The sequence below is a fragment of the Amblyomma maculatum genome, chromosome 7 (genome assembly GCF_055883805.1).
Source record: "Amblyomma maculatum isolate TAMU_Amacu chromosome 7, ASM5588380v1, whole genome shotgun sequence".
Lineage (NCBI taxonomy): Eukaryota > Metazoa > Arthropoda > Arachnida > Ixodida > Ixodidae > Amblyomma > Amblyomma maculatum.
The window spans coordinates 1818644-1832525 of record NC_139350.1 but is presented as its reverse complement, the minus strand read 5'-3'; the positions used below and the strand labels follow the sequence as shown (position 1 = coordinate 1832525).

The 13882-nt window shown below is 44.0% G+C and overlaps 2 protein-coding genes and 1 pseudogene across 2 annotated transcripts; 2 read left to right on the top strand and 1 right to left on the bottom strand.

Moving 5' to 3' along the window:
* Positions 1–1259: 1259 nt before the first annotated feature.
* On the bottom strand, positions 1260–7070 carry LOC146182589 (uncharacterized). The gene is made up of 5 exons (XM_084609562.1): positions 6462–7070; positions 5771–5883; positions 1762–2038; positions 1519–1619; positions 1260–1361 (listed from the first exon to the last, which is right to left on the bottom strand). Exons 1-5 carry the CDS (start codon positions 6649–6651, stop codon positions 1260–1262), a joined length of 783 nt encoding a protein of 260 aa, XP_084465688.1. The 5' UTR covers positions 6652–7070.
* On the top strand, positions 6910–8506 carry LOC146182588 (uncharacterized; annotated as a pseudogene).
* A 181-nt stretch (positions 8507–8687) lies between these two features.
* LOC146182587 (uncharacterized) lies at positions 8688–12012 on the top strand. Its single transcript, XM_084608869.1, has 3 exons — positions 8688–9880; positions 10299–10559; positions 10890–12012. Exons 1-3 carry the CDS (start codon positions 9688–9690, stop codon positions 11681–11683), a joined length of 1248 nt encoding a protein of 415 aa, XP_084464995.1. The 5' UTR covers positions 8688–9687; the 3' UTR covers positions 11684–12012.
* The last annotated feature ends 1870 nt before the right edge of the window (positions 12013–13882 follow it).

The window sequence follows — 13882 nt, the reverse complement described above, 5'->3', positions numbered from 1 at the left end:
CTTGCTGTACGCGAAAATTTCGCCAGAGAAACTGCTTCGTATGGAAACAGATCGATCATTCGCGCTACCTGCTGTATACAATCGCATGCATTGCGATGCAGCACGTCTTCGCCTCGACATTCCTCGACGGCCTGCTCATGGTCAGCTCTTGTATTTGTATCAGATATAAATGTTTTCCACCACCACCTGCTGGTCATCGCCAAACGCCTCTAGGAGATTTGGCGTGCACGTAAAGAAGTAGCAAAGAAGTTTCATACACAGATCACAACTTTTTGTGTTGTGCCGGCGCTCAGTCTTCGGCGATCGGTGCAGCAGATCGAGATGACACTTTATTTTGAACGGCTCGCGAATGTGATGCGTGTACCTGCTGGTACACATACGTAGCTTCGCCTACAGCCAGCGCGCGCGTATAAGTGACAGCAATGCGCGCCGTACACAACTCTTTTCAGCAGCTCCACGAGAGTCTCGAAGACTGGGCGTCAGGTATACGCGCTATAGCAAGCGATTAGATAGGTAACAAATGGACATACGTTACTTCAGCTGCATTACCTTGTGTTGACGTCCGCCTGCTTTTGCCGAGAATCGAATGGGTATACGGATCGAGGTATCCTTTTTTATGGATAATTACTGCAGTTAACGCAGAAGATATACATGTATATATCCCACAAGCTGCGAGCTCATGTACGCCATGCAAAATAATATCGCGTCGATCTCGCAGAGTAAGAAAAAGTCGAACGACGCAGCAAGCGATGTTCCTCTGTAGCAAACGTTTTAACGCGGCGCGGCCTACTTCGGAAAGCGATTGTAGAAAATTAATTGTCTAGTATACTGCCGTCGTCCAAAAATGGCACAGTCAGTGCAGGGAAAAATTTTGAAAAACTTGTCCGTTATTGCCAACTTCAAAGAATGGCAGATCCAAGGCAGGGAGAATGTCCGAGAAACTGGTCCATTATTGCCATCTTCTAAAAATGGCAGTGCTAAGATAGGGGATACATCGGATAAATTGGTCCAATAATACCATCTTCTAAAAGTGGCTAAACCAAGGCTGGGAACACATTCGAGAAACTGGTCCAATAATGCCATCTTTTAAAAGTGGCTAATCCAAGGTTGGGAACACATTCGAGAAACTGGTCCAATAATGCCATCCTCTAAAAGTGGCTGAGCCAAGGCTGGGAAAACATCCGAGACATTGGTCCAATGACGCCAACTGCTAAAGATGGATTAGCCGAGGCTGGGAGTACATAGGCAACGCGGGGCCTTCACAGGACCGACGTTTGCCAGCTCAGGCCCAACGTTGGACCGTCGTCATGTGCTGCTTGGGCAGCAGCTGGTATCGCAACTGCTTGCCAGGTGGCTGGCACCTGAATGCCATAAGAGAACAGGAGAAAACCACAAATTGGACATCTCAGATCAAAACTGCAGTTGACTGGCTTTGCCTAACAAACTATGGTCAGCATGAAAGATGAGCACTTGACATTATAAAAAACCAGAGCAACACGAACAAACAGGATTCATTACCTCACGCGGGAGAAACTTCGTGCTTGTTGAACAGCAGTCGCTGTCACTGTTATTTGCTGTGCCAAATGCCAAGCTTTGTCTATCAGATTTGAACCAAGCCTCTGCAGAAAAGTAAGTGAACAAATAATAATCATTTTCAGCTTCAACACTGACATAATTTCAAGTACAAAAGAACACTTGCTTGTGTAAGCGCAGAGCAATACCTGAATGCATTGCCCATTAAACCTGCAAAGTCTAACTCACCCAGCTTATTCTCCAGGAGATCTTGGAGGTTGGTGTACCGCTCTTGGAACTTTTCCAGGAGCACCTGTAGGCGTTCGGAGCGGTCATTGGCAGCTTCCAATTTGTCCTCTGCGTGGCGCAGCCTTTTCTTCAGTGATCTGCAGCGCTCTTGTTCTTCCTTGAGTTGTTTTTTTGAAACCAAGTCGTCATCTGATTCTTCTTTATCGCTAAAGAACAGCTCTTGTTTTCTTTTCATCGATGTGGCCACCTTCCTTTTTTTTCCTTTCAGACAGACGGACTATAAAAATAAAAAATCACTGACATATCAGTAACTAGAAACTAAAAAGCTACAGCTGTCTAATATATAATGTGTGAAATACACAGTGCCACTTGCATGTACCAACACAGTAATTTTGGCTTCATTGTGAACATAAAACCATTGCCTAGAATGAAGTAAACACTCCTGAACAGATGAGAATACTTCACCAGAATATTATGATACATCAGTAAGAGCAAGATGCATTCTAGCTTCCAGCTTTTTTTTCTTTACAGCATGCAAATATCAAACCCAACCTCAATGCAAGTGTGGGGTAATGCAATGACAATGTGTTAAATACCAATATAGAAAGCCTGCCGACTTATTAGCTGCTTTCCTTTCCTACCATAATTACTCACAATGATTTATCCATGATTTTCTCAACCTAATAACAAGCAGAAACTTTGCTGTCTGCAATCAAAATTACGAGCTTGTTTGTGCAGTTGTCAATGCTGATAGAATGACAAATGAGGCTGTTTATATACCACGCTATATGCTGGTGTTCATGCATGCAGCCAGACCCCAAGGAAAAGCACCCATTAAATGACAGGTACATGACAGCCATCTGCCACCAATGCACTTTAGCAATCAAGTTTCATAACTTTAGCATTGCCATAGACGCTGTGCACTAAGACAATCTTTCCCTAACACAGCTTAGTTCTCTACATGTGTATACATGTAAACGCATGGAAGTGCCACCCCCTGGTTTCCTTGTAAGGGCGGCATCTGAACTTTTCACAGCTCACAAAGTAGCCTACCAAAAAACAAAAGTGTATAGTAGGAAATTCAAGGTGCCGCCCATAGATGACACTCAATGCCACGGGTCATAATCTGTATCAACCTTTTTCTCTCTCACGAGCACCTGCTGTCCATAATCCGCATCAGTATCACCAGCTCGTTTTTTGCAGCTATTATAAGTTTGAGTTGTGGTGGCACGGTATTTCACTGCAGTTGTGGCTTTTGTGGTCTGATTTTTTTTGTCAAGCACTGCCAAAAATTGTAATTTTAGCATGAAGTGCAAGCACCCTCACAGCTACACAGCTGGCTTGTGCCTTGTCTATTGTGAACATGTAGCCACTGATCTGCACTTTACTATCACTTAACATGGAAACTCTTCTCCTTTTGGGAAACTTGTCCAGCCACTTTGGGATGTTAGACCCTATAAACTGAACCAAACCAAACTTGTCTGGATGGACATAAAGATGGGCTTCGAGATAAAACATGAATCAACCCTTGAGAAAAATGCTGAGCTCTCAGGTTGATATTAAAATTCTGAATACAGGACATATAGTTCAAGCACTGTACATCATCATCCAGATTCAAAGTTAAGGTGATGGAACCACAGCTGGCCAAGAGTCTCGAGTGGTCATAAATTGCAGTGCAAGAAGGGGTGCAGAGCTACAACACTGCTTGCTCTAGGCCAACTGACAAATGAGCATATGAAGCAACAGCTACGCACGAGTCAGAACTCTCGGCCAAATTTTCATCTGCTCAAAGGGCCACTGTCCAGGAAAGGAACTTCTAAGCAAAGGAGCCCACTGTTTCGATCAAGTACCGGAGATAGTCTGTGGAAAATGTTACAGTGACAAGCGCGCCGCAAAGCAACGAAAATACAAATCAAAACTCTCTCATGCTCTCCTTCAGAAAGCCAGCTTCCCCGTTTCCTGCGCTGGCTCGTCGAGCCACAGTTATGACGTACTTGCCGAGAACGACATCCATTGGTCCGTCTCGCTGACTGACGGGAGAAGCTAGGATGGGCGTACACCACTAATTGTGTCCACCCATCGCTTCTGCACTCTTTTCCCTTGCCCATTTCGTTTCGCGCAGCAGAGTGTGCCACCATCACCACCCCCCTGCTCCAAGTCCGTTCTGTGTGCTACGCCATTTCTACAGCCTTCCCTTCTTTTGCGCAACCTGAAGCTTTCACTCCGACGTGACCTCTCGTTTTCTCTCCCTTTTAGGAGAGAGGTTCGGCGACTCGGCCCAACGTCAACGACACAGCAAAAGCGAAGAAAAAGAAAAGTCTCAAAGGCGGGGCCATGACGCACGCGAGTGACGTTCTCCACAAGACACCCCACCTCCCGTCAAACGCGAAGGAGGAAGGGGAATTTGGCTTACAGAGGCTAGGCGACCGAGCAGGAGAGTGAAAAACCTCTGAGAAGGGACCGAAGGAGAGGGAAGTGCAAAATCGGTTGATTGCGGTGGCTGTAACTCCCGTTATTAATTACTCTTTTCAAAAACTTCTGGTGGCCTTGCGTTGTGGGGACGAAGCCTCACAGCCACCGAGGAAAAAAAAAGTTTTACCGGAGGGTGGACAGTGGGCCTTTAAGAATTAAATGACATTGATCACATGCGAGATTTCAACTACTGCTGAAATAATGATTTCCCTTTATGGCCTTTTTGGAGAGAACTGCTTTTGAGCGGTTGAAGAGCGTAGCGCAGGGAAGGCTACAGGCATATATCAATGGCTAGCAACATGTGCTAACAGTCACAAGAGAATGGGACACTTCCATTTTTTTTTTGCACCCCGCCTACTGCCAACTGAATTCAGAACCGTGTGTCTCTCTACCACAAGCACGGCTGATGGACGCGGCCTTTTAGCGCATTTTTGCTATTTTATTGCTGTTCATTGGGATTACTGAGTCTAGCTCTTCTATGGGAGGAGCTTGAACGGCTTCATGGAATACATGCTGTGATTGCGAGTAAACAAACTCTTGAGCACGGTGTTTCTGCACACGCTTCGACGCTTCCAAAGAAAACGAGCGTTGCCGGGGCACCACCCAGTAGAACCATACGGTATGTGCAACAGAAAGGGCATCTGTACCCTTCTCCACCGCGATTCTTTCCGGTCGTCTCCACCAGCCGCACATGCCAGGAATTGCGCCTCCAAAACCCTTCTATCTCCGTGACCCCTAAATTGGAGGCAATAATACGAAGAATCCAAACAATCTATGAACCTGCTAAGCTGACTGTGAACGAGCTCTGCACCATGGGAGGAAAATATGACATCATCACCAAGTAGATAACTAATCATATTGATAAATGGTGCTGTTAATGGAAAAGGTTGACAAAATTCACAGACACAAATAAACCACAAATGCAGCAAAGAAAACAATAGTAGTGCATGCTTTCATGTTCACAGCACAAACCGAGACGATGTGCACTAGTAGCCCTTTTATAGTGCTTGTGTACTGCTCAGACAAATGCCAAAGGCAAGCCAGTGACAAGCGCAATGGGCATACACATGTACAAGCTGAAGATGAGGTCGAAACACAGCACAATTGCAAAAAAGCAGGTAGGTGTTGCTGCACTTTGGTTTAGTTTAGGGGGTTCTTCACCCTGAAACAACTCAAGCTATGAGAGACATCGTAGTGGAGGGCCCCATATATTTTGACTATCTGGGGTTCTTCAATGGCCACTGAATCACACAGTACACAGGCCTTAGCATGGCGCCAAACCTGTGCCTTTCAGGTCAGGAGCTCAGCCCTGCTTTGTTGTGTATTTGTGATACATGCATTACTGTCTTTATAATACCAAAAAAGTTCAAAGGCAGAATAGGTAAATACAGCACTTTTTCTGAACAAAATGCAGCCTATTCCAGTTAATTTCATAAGTATGCTGCCACAATACTGTTTTCATCTTTGTCAAGCTATCTTATCTTACATGCGACGTCATGCCGCATCTTCGAGAAATAAATGATGTAAAATCAATTACCTTTTGCGAAAGTGTGTCTTTCTCGGCAGTTTCCATTCGGCATTCCCCAAATATATTGTCAGGCACAGCAATGTGCTTCTTCTTCATAGTTTTGATAAGGTCCTGCAGGTTTGCTGAAAAAAAATGGGACCACTTGTGAACAAAGGGAAAAAGAAAAGCGACAGCAGAGGCAAAGAATTATTTACTACCACGGCCAACTACACCTGTGGGCTTTTGTTTCAGTCCCCTTCCCCTAGCGTAGCCGAATGGATGTGCACATCCCGGGACACTGCGGGGCTCTGCCAAAGTTTTGCTATTTTGCTACGGCGAAGACTGAAACAAGTGAGTTTTGCACGAGGAGTCTGCCTTCAGTCTGCTGAATGCTTATGTGGGAGTAACCACCGTCAAGTGAAAAAAGCGCACTGTTTCGGACAGCCGGCAGAACCTACGCGCAAAGCTGGGAATGACAGCAATTTGCGATAGAGATCGACTGATTAAGTAGCTCGTTAGCGCTCACTCGCTCGCCCAGACAGCCGGCCACCGCAGAAGCAAAGTGTAGTCTCTGACTGCTTCTACATAAATTCGACGGACATGCGTGCACGAACAGAACAGCGTGTTAATGAAGGTGCACAGCAAATATCTCAAATGGGCGGGAATTTATCACTGCAGCGTACACAGCGACTGCGCGGCAAAAATTACTAGATCAACTTACCTCCGAGAAGTACCACTTCGCCCGGGTAATGGCCCTCCAGGACCTTGCCATCCTCCACTGACCGCCAATATATTTCTTTGAACTTGCCGAGACATTCACTTCCAAGCTCGTAGTCCTTGATCAGGCTTAGGTTCACAATTGCTCGCCAGCCGTCCTCGTAAACTACATATGCGAAGGTATGCCCTGACATATTTCGAATAAAAAAAAAGCTGGCCAAACATGCAAACACGCACAAGTCGAGTGCTTATGATTGATTTGTCTGACTGAAGCCAGAACCTGAAAACCATACGCGTGTTTACAGTAGCACACACTAGTAACGTGGTTATCAACAGTACCATGCTTGTCACATGTATGACAAGCAGACTGCCGGATAGAAGTTCGGATTGCTTTGGATACTTCCTTTCTGGAAAACTACAGATTTAAAAATTTGATTCCAAGTAAACTTTATGATTGGCTCTAGTGTTATTGTTTTGGTTAGTTCTGTAATTGTAAAATATATATTGGGTATGAAATATTTTTTATATCTTGAGCACGGTGATCCTGAGGCCATGAGGCATGGTTACAGCAGTTACGGCACTGCGGTGTGTCCTTCTCAGCCACTGCATTCTTGTACTTTTGTTGCTTTCTAGTGCGGTCTGCAAAGCTGTCTGCTTCTTTCGCGCTTAGCTCTGCTTGCGACAATTTGCTGAGACACCAAGGATATAAAATACTTGTGCGTTTTTACGGTGTCTCCGGTCGTCGTCATGAATGACGGCGTCGAAAAGAAGAGAAGAAAGTTGTATTTGGGCCCGGGTCAGCCTTTAATCGTGCCTCGGTCGACTTACTACTATGACAAGCTCCGTAGAGCAGAAAGTTTTGTGGCTGTTGACGAATCGTCTTCGACAAGCTTGGACTACTCCAGTAGTGAGCATGACGATTCCATCGACAGCAATAACGGATCACTCGCACATGATGTGGAAAACGACAGCGAAGCAAAAGAAATCGATAGTGTGCGCGATCAAGGGAGTGACGAGGAAGACGACCTGCTCCATGAAGCCACTGCTGTTCCGGATTTTGATCAGTCGGAGCTTCTGGCAAAGTGTATTGGCGACTTCGGTTCGAAAACTTTACCTGGCTCAAAGACGACAGTGGCAGTGGCAATAGTCCTTATTATGTCCTTTATTGTAGCTCATGGCCTTTCCTGGTCTGCGACAGACGACCTCCTGAAACTTGTGGATGCTCTCTTTGGATTTCAGAAAAGCGGTCTGCCTCGGACAAAGTTCCTCCTGAGGAAGCTGTGGTCGCACAAATGTGCGTCTGTGGTCAATTACCATTACTTTTGTGAGGTATGCACATCATTGCTCAAACCCGTGACAGACAGAGTGATCTTTTTTGTGACATGTGTCAAATCAGTTCAACTGTTCAAGTTGTGAAAAGTGCTGGCAACTTTTTTTGTCATTCTCGACCTCAAAAAGCAAATTTCGGGATTAATTGGTAAACTGAAGGGCATCCTCTATGAAAACCTTTGCCATCTGAGGCAGCAAATTCAAGAAGATTCACAAGAGCTGCAGGACATAACAAGCGGATTTGTTCATCGATCCCTTCATCGCAAAGGTGCGCTGAACTGGTGTGATCTCACAGTTACTGTGAACACTGATGGCAGCCCATTATATAAGTCATCGAACGCATCAATTTGGCCGATTCAGCTGACAGTGAATGAGCTGCCTCTGCCCCTGAGGCACCAAAACACGATATTGGCTGGATTGTGGTTTGGCCATAAGCATCCAGACATGTTGCTGTTCTTGGCCAAGTTTGTTGATGCTTTGGGACATCTCGGACAACTTGTCTGGGAGTACGGGTCAATTTCAATCCGTACCAGAGTGTATGCTAGTACGTGCATCTGTGTCGATGCTCCTGCGAGGGCATCTGTGGGCAACCATGTCCAGTTTAACGGATACTTCGGCTGCCCATGGTGCCTTTCATGTGGAACAAGAAAGGAAGGTAGGCCAACTGCTAAGTATACAACAACATAGAAGGCAGCTCATTGCTTTGTTTAACCATTGAGAACATAATCAAAGAAAGGCAGGAATTTTCACCACAGCATAAATCCACTTAAAAAGATAAAACCAAAACAAAGACATACCAGGGTAAATGGCTAAAGCCTGCAATCCAAATTTCTGCCTTCTTTTTCTGGCAAATCAATATTTTTTTGTGTCTACTTTATGGTACGGCTTCTGCTTTGCCTACAATGTATTTCTCGCTCTCATCTGTTTCATTAATAAAGGTTCTGATCTGTATTTTTTTTTCTTCGTTAAACTGCCTTCCAATTTTGGTTCACAGCATTATAAGTAGCTGATTTATTGCCATTGTCCTTTTTATCATTCTGTCTACATAGCATACATGCTTCAATACTCCCCCTTCAATATCAGTAATGCTGCCTTTCATAAGCAGTGTTCACATGGACTCGACAGGAGGGGGTTGAGTTGAGTTATCGGGTCGAAAATCGGTTACAGGGCTCGTGTAAATGCTGTCGGTTTGGGTAGAGGGGTCGAGTCAACTCCGGCGCAGGAAGTGGGTTGACTGGACTTGACTCCGGTTCAGGAAGCATGTAAACGCTGTCATGTTGAGTCAGGGCACAGTGGGAGAGAAGAATAGTACAGGAAACACTGGAGATGGACAGGGGAAAAACCAGAATCATGTGCCATCTGCTATGTCTTTGCCTCGACGCGAAGTGCCGCTGTACTTGCCGCTCGTCCAGAGTCGGTTCTGCGCTCATCTTATTGGGTTCATGTAAACTCGGTAGTGTCGAGACCACTCAAATCCAACTTCTCAACTTGACCCCTCGCCATCAGTTCTATGTAAACAGGACTATATATTCGTGTGTGTTTTGGTTTTTATTGTTCACAACTAAGGCTATCCTGTGCCAAAGATTGAGTTGAAAAAATTACGGCAGTTGTGATGAATTACTATATTTACAATGTAACACTTGCTTATTTCTACTGTTGCATCTCCCTAAAAGCAAGTTTGGGTCGAAAAGAATATTTTACTTGTAAAATACAGTAAAATGCTTTCTTTCGTTTCTCAAGTCTTCTGTTCGCAGAAATCAAAATAGCCAAATGCTCTTCTTTATTGGCGGCTTTTACAATAACTACTTTTCTCTTTACTTTCCTCCGATATCACAGGGAGATGGTTATACCTGGACTCTGCGCCTGGCACCGAAAGAACCACTGCAGGTGTCTGTAGAGACATGAAGCTAGCATTGAAATATGCGACTACAGTGAATGGACTCAAAGGGCCATCGCCATTAGTCAGACTCCCTCAGCTCGACCTTGTCTGGTGCTACACAGTAGAATATATGCACTGTGTACTTTTGGGTGTCACCAGACAATTCACGGACTATTGGCTAGATCCATCAAACAGCCATGAGCCTTACTACATTGGTAAGTGCGTAAGTGTATGCAGTGCTAATTGTGAACAAACCTCAGGAGGCTTTAAACTTTACTGCCTGAAATCAGGCGCCACAGTAGAAACCGCCAGAATGAGGATATGTCAAAGCATGGTAGATCACTTCAAATGTGCCTATTATTTTTTTACTATGGTGTTGAGTGAACCTTCGATGAAAGTTGCGTGGCCACTTTTCTCCCCCTTTACATATGACATGAAAAGTATGAAAGCTAGAACATGCACTGAAATTGAAGCGCTAACACCACACCGGTGTCGTCTAAAAAACACTGAATGGTGCAGTCTAGTATTCATTGCTCTTCAGCCCAATTTGAAGTAATTGTATCATCAGATGCCCGTAAAGGGCCTTTAGGGTATGTGAAAAAAAAAAAAAATAAAGCAAACCTTTATATGCAGGACGCCCAAGCTTGCTCGAGGACCTCAACAAGCGCCTACTGAATATACGTCCACCTCATCACATCACTCGCCTGCCCCGCAACCTTAGGGAGAGGTGTTATTGGAAGGCTCATGAATGGAGAAACTGGCTCCTCTTTTACTGTATTCCTTGCTGTCGCCTTGTTCTCCCAGAGAGGTACCTTCGACACTTCGGGCTGCTTTCAGAAGCAATTTTCATTTTGCTACAAGAAAGCTTCTCACTGGAGCAAACTCATCGTGCAGGTGAGAGCTTTTTATCTGTTCTTAGCTTCTTATGCACAAGTATATGACTAACACAGATCTTGAGCTGCTAACTTTGATATACTATGTAATGTGCTGCAGCACAACTTTTGAATCATGCGCAAAGAGAATTGCGACATTAAAAAAGTGTTGATGACACTTTAATCTCTTCCTTGGGTACTGTTTCTTTGACGACTTTATCTCTTAACTGTCCATTTTGGATGAACTGAATATAACCATCTTTTGTGTTGTATGTATTAACAGTATTATGGTCCTGTTGGGCTAGTGCATCACTTAATGTGCTCATTCACACTGCATGGAATCTCATTTCAGAACAACTTCTTGGAAGATTTGTCCAGCGTGCTGCTGGCCTTTATGGGGAACGCTGCATGACCTTCAATTTGCATCAAATCTTACACTTGGCACAAGCAGCGCGTAACTTTGGCCCTCTCTGGGCGCATTCTGCCTTTACATTCGAGAGCGGCAATGGCCAGATTGTAAAGCTTGTGAATGCGGCTAAAGGCGTTCCAGAGCAAATTCTCGAAAGAGTAATTCTTTCACAAGAACTCAGCCTGCTGATTACAGTGATGCCTATGCCAACAAATGTGAGAGATATGTGCATGGGCTTTCTCGGCCACTTAGATACACAAAATGCTCGGTATGTCAGTGGTACATGTGTATTTGGTGTGCCAAAACGAGTGCCCTCCCTTTCCCCACAAGAGGCTGCCTGCCTGGAGTCGTTGCTCGGTGGTGTCCCTCATCTACAGGAGCATTTCAGGTTTTCTTTCCTTGGAACCATTCTTCATAGTGAAAAATATCGACCCAGCAAAAAAAACTGTGCAGTGTTTGAATCCAGAGATGGTAAATTTTACTTGATAAAAAGAATATTTGAAGTCTCAGACACCTCATCTCCAGCACATGGAAAACTTTTCTTGATGTGTTCTGAGATAGTGGCTGAAGGCAGTGTTGCAGAATTCCCACTGCATATTTCAGGATGTTTTTTTTCTTTGGTGTATTCTTTGCTTGCACTCAGTGTTTCTGACATTGCTAAACCTTGTGTTTTCATTTCATTCAGCAGCAGAGAGCAGTACATCTGCTCTATTCCAAACTTGGTTGAACGAGACTGAGCCGTTTTGTGGATTTCAAAGATGCAGTTTCCTATCTGCGATAAGAATTAAAGGTTTTGTTTGAATGGCTAAAGCTTAGTTAAGATCAACAAAAATGTGGCTTTTTCCCATCCAGACACTCACTTCCGACCAATGGCTGTCCAAGATACAAGCCAGTGTCCTCAATCTCTTCAACTCGCCCCACTTCTAGCCTTAACAATGAAAACGTGTGGGAAGTTGTTCACTTGTCTTGGATATTTTTTTGTATGGCTGCCATTTGCTGAAATGGAGTGCTTGGAAAGGAAAAGTTGCAATTTTCGGCTAAGAGACTTATTCATATTTTGTTTTTATCCAACATGCTGTTAGTACAGACTTGAATGTAGTTTACTATACTAGAATATTTGCATCTGATTGTAGAGTAATGCTGATTGCATGAGGTGCATATATATGATGTGGCAACGAATTGATACTATGGGAACACAATGTTTTGTTTCCCTTTCAACTTATTTCTGCACTTTCAGATTCGTTGATTACATGTATGGTTTGATGGATGTTTAAAAATAAAATCAAATGTGTAAATACTAAATTACTATTTACTCTGTTTTATATCTGATAGCCAGCTTTGTGGCTACCTGTATGTCACAAGCTGCCTCACAATAGAGCAGAAGTTACAGAGTCTCCTCGCTCCTCTGAGCATGCTTCGACATGACTCTCTGGGGCAGTGACTGGCCAGCGCGCACACCTGACGATGGGCCACAGTACAGCCAGCCAACAGTATAAAAAGGCAGACTGCAGCACGCCCGCGGCAGTACGCTCTGGGGAGATGTGGTCTCTCGGCCCACTCTCGTGGCCGCTTGCTCTGGGAAAGTGTCTTGTTTTTTCACTGAGCCTGCGATCAACTCGTTTCTCTTCATCTTGTACGGCCGCCACTACTGATCAACTCTGCGACTACGATGGAACATGAAGGCCGTCAGAATGCCTTTTTTTAACAGACTGTCGGTTAACTGATTATTGTTTTTGTCTCTGTTTAAACCTTGATCTGGCTTAGTATTTTACGCTCTGTGTAACTCTTGCCCTTACTTACTTTATCTGGAATACTTGCTTTTTTTTTCTTAGTCTTCTTTTATCGCAGTGTTTGTTCATTATCAGTTTTTCCTCTTGTCATTTACCAAGTCATCTTTTATCACTATCATGACCTGGCATTTTTTTTATTATTATGCAGTGTAATTTGGACTACTAGTTATAAATATCCAATTGTTTGTAAACAAAAAGTGACTTTCTAGAACATGTTCCTCAATCACAAACTGACAAACATTCTTCACGGGTTGACCAGCCTAACCTTTAACTGTGTCCTTAAGCCTGATAGAGGTATAGCGGGTAACTATGAAGGGGATCCCGCGCCTCTGTTGACCGAAAAGGCGGGTGTTTGTGACACTCACAGCCATCATATTATTGCGTTATTTTCATGTCAATAAAAAAAAGGTGGGGACTATTTTTTTCTTTGCTTTTGTTATTCTTCATTATCTTCCTCATATTCATTATCCTTATGCAAGTTTTATGCTGCCTAGATATATAGGTACAGTTTGCATATGTATCTTTAATGATGATACTATATACACAAATGTGGCAGTTATTAGTAGTGCTGCATGTATAAGATGTTTATTATTTTAAACAATGTCTTTTTCATTGGGCGAGGAGGAGGTCAGAACGCCTCCTCTCTTGGCTGTTGCAAACAGATTCCACTGCCGCTTCCATTGTACTGACGTCAAGTGCTCGCAACAGCACAGTGAGCATTGCGAAGACTCCTAGGGGGCCCTCGTTGCAAAGGTCTGTAGACTAGTGGTTTTGTGTCGCTCACAACAGCACAGTGAGCATTGCGGAGACTTCTAGGGGGCCCTCGTTGCAAAGGTCTATAGACTAGTGGTTTTGTGTCTGCCAACATTTTGTCATTGCCCATAGTTTTAGCATTGTGCGACATTGTTTGAAATAGAATTTTTTCTTTGGATACATATTTATCAGTTTTTTCCAGTGTACAGTATGCAATAAAGAAACATGAAATTTTGTATGAAACAAAACATTTTTCTTATGCCATATTTCTCAACCACCAAGTATATTTACTTGCAGCCCTGTCACTAGTGCATATTGGATATCACATTCTCTGACTTTGCTGCAGGTAACGCAGGTGGTTAGCACCTTTTGCATATTGAAAAATGAAATAAG

Coding starts and splice junctions, on each gene's coding strand:
- LOC146182589 (XM_084609562.1), bottom strand. CDS start 6,651: ATGTCAGGGCATACCTTCGCATATGTAGTTTACGAGGACGGCTGGCGA. Junction 1,620..1,761: donor TCTCCTGGAGAATAAGCTGG/GTGAGTTAGACT, acceptor ACTTTTCTGCAG/AGGCTTGGTTCAAATCTGAT. Junction 1,362..1,518: donor CGAAGTTTCTCCCGCGTGAG/GTAATGAATCCT, acceptor TATGGCATTCAG/GTGCCAGCCACCTGGCAAGC.
- LOC146182587 (XM_084608869.1), top strand. CDS start 9,688: ATGAAGCTAGCATTGAAATATGCGACTACAGTGAATGGACTCAAAGGG. Junction 9,881..10,298: donor CCATGAGCCTTACTACATTG/GTAAGTGCGTAA, acceptor CTTTATATGCAG/GACGCCCAAGCTTGCTCGAG. Junction 10,560..10,889: donor GGAGCAAACTCATCGTGCAG/GTGAGAGCTTTT, acceptor ATCTCATTTCAG/AACAACTTCTTGGAAGATTT.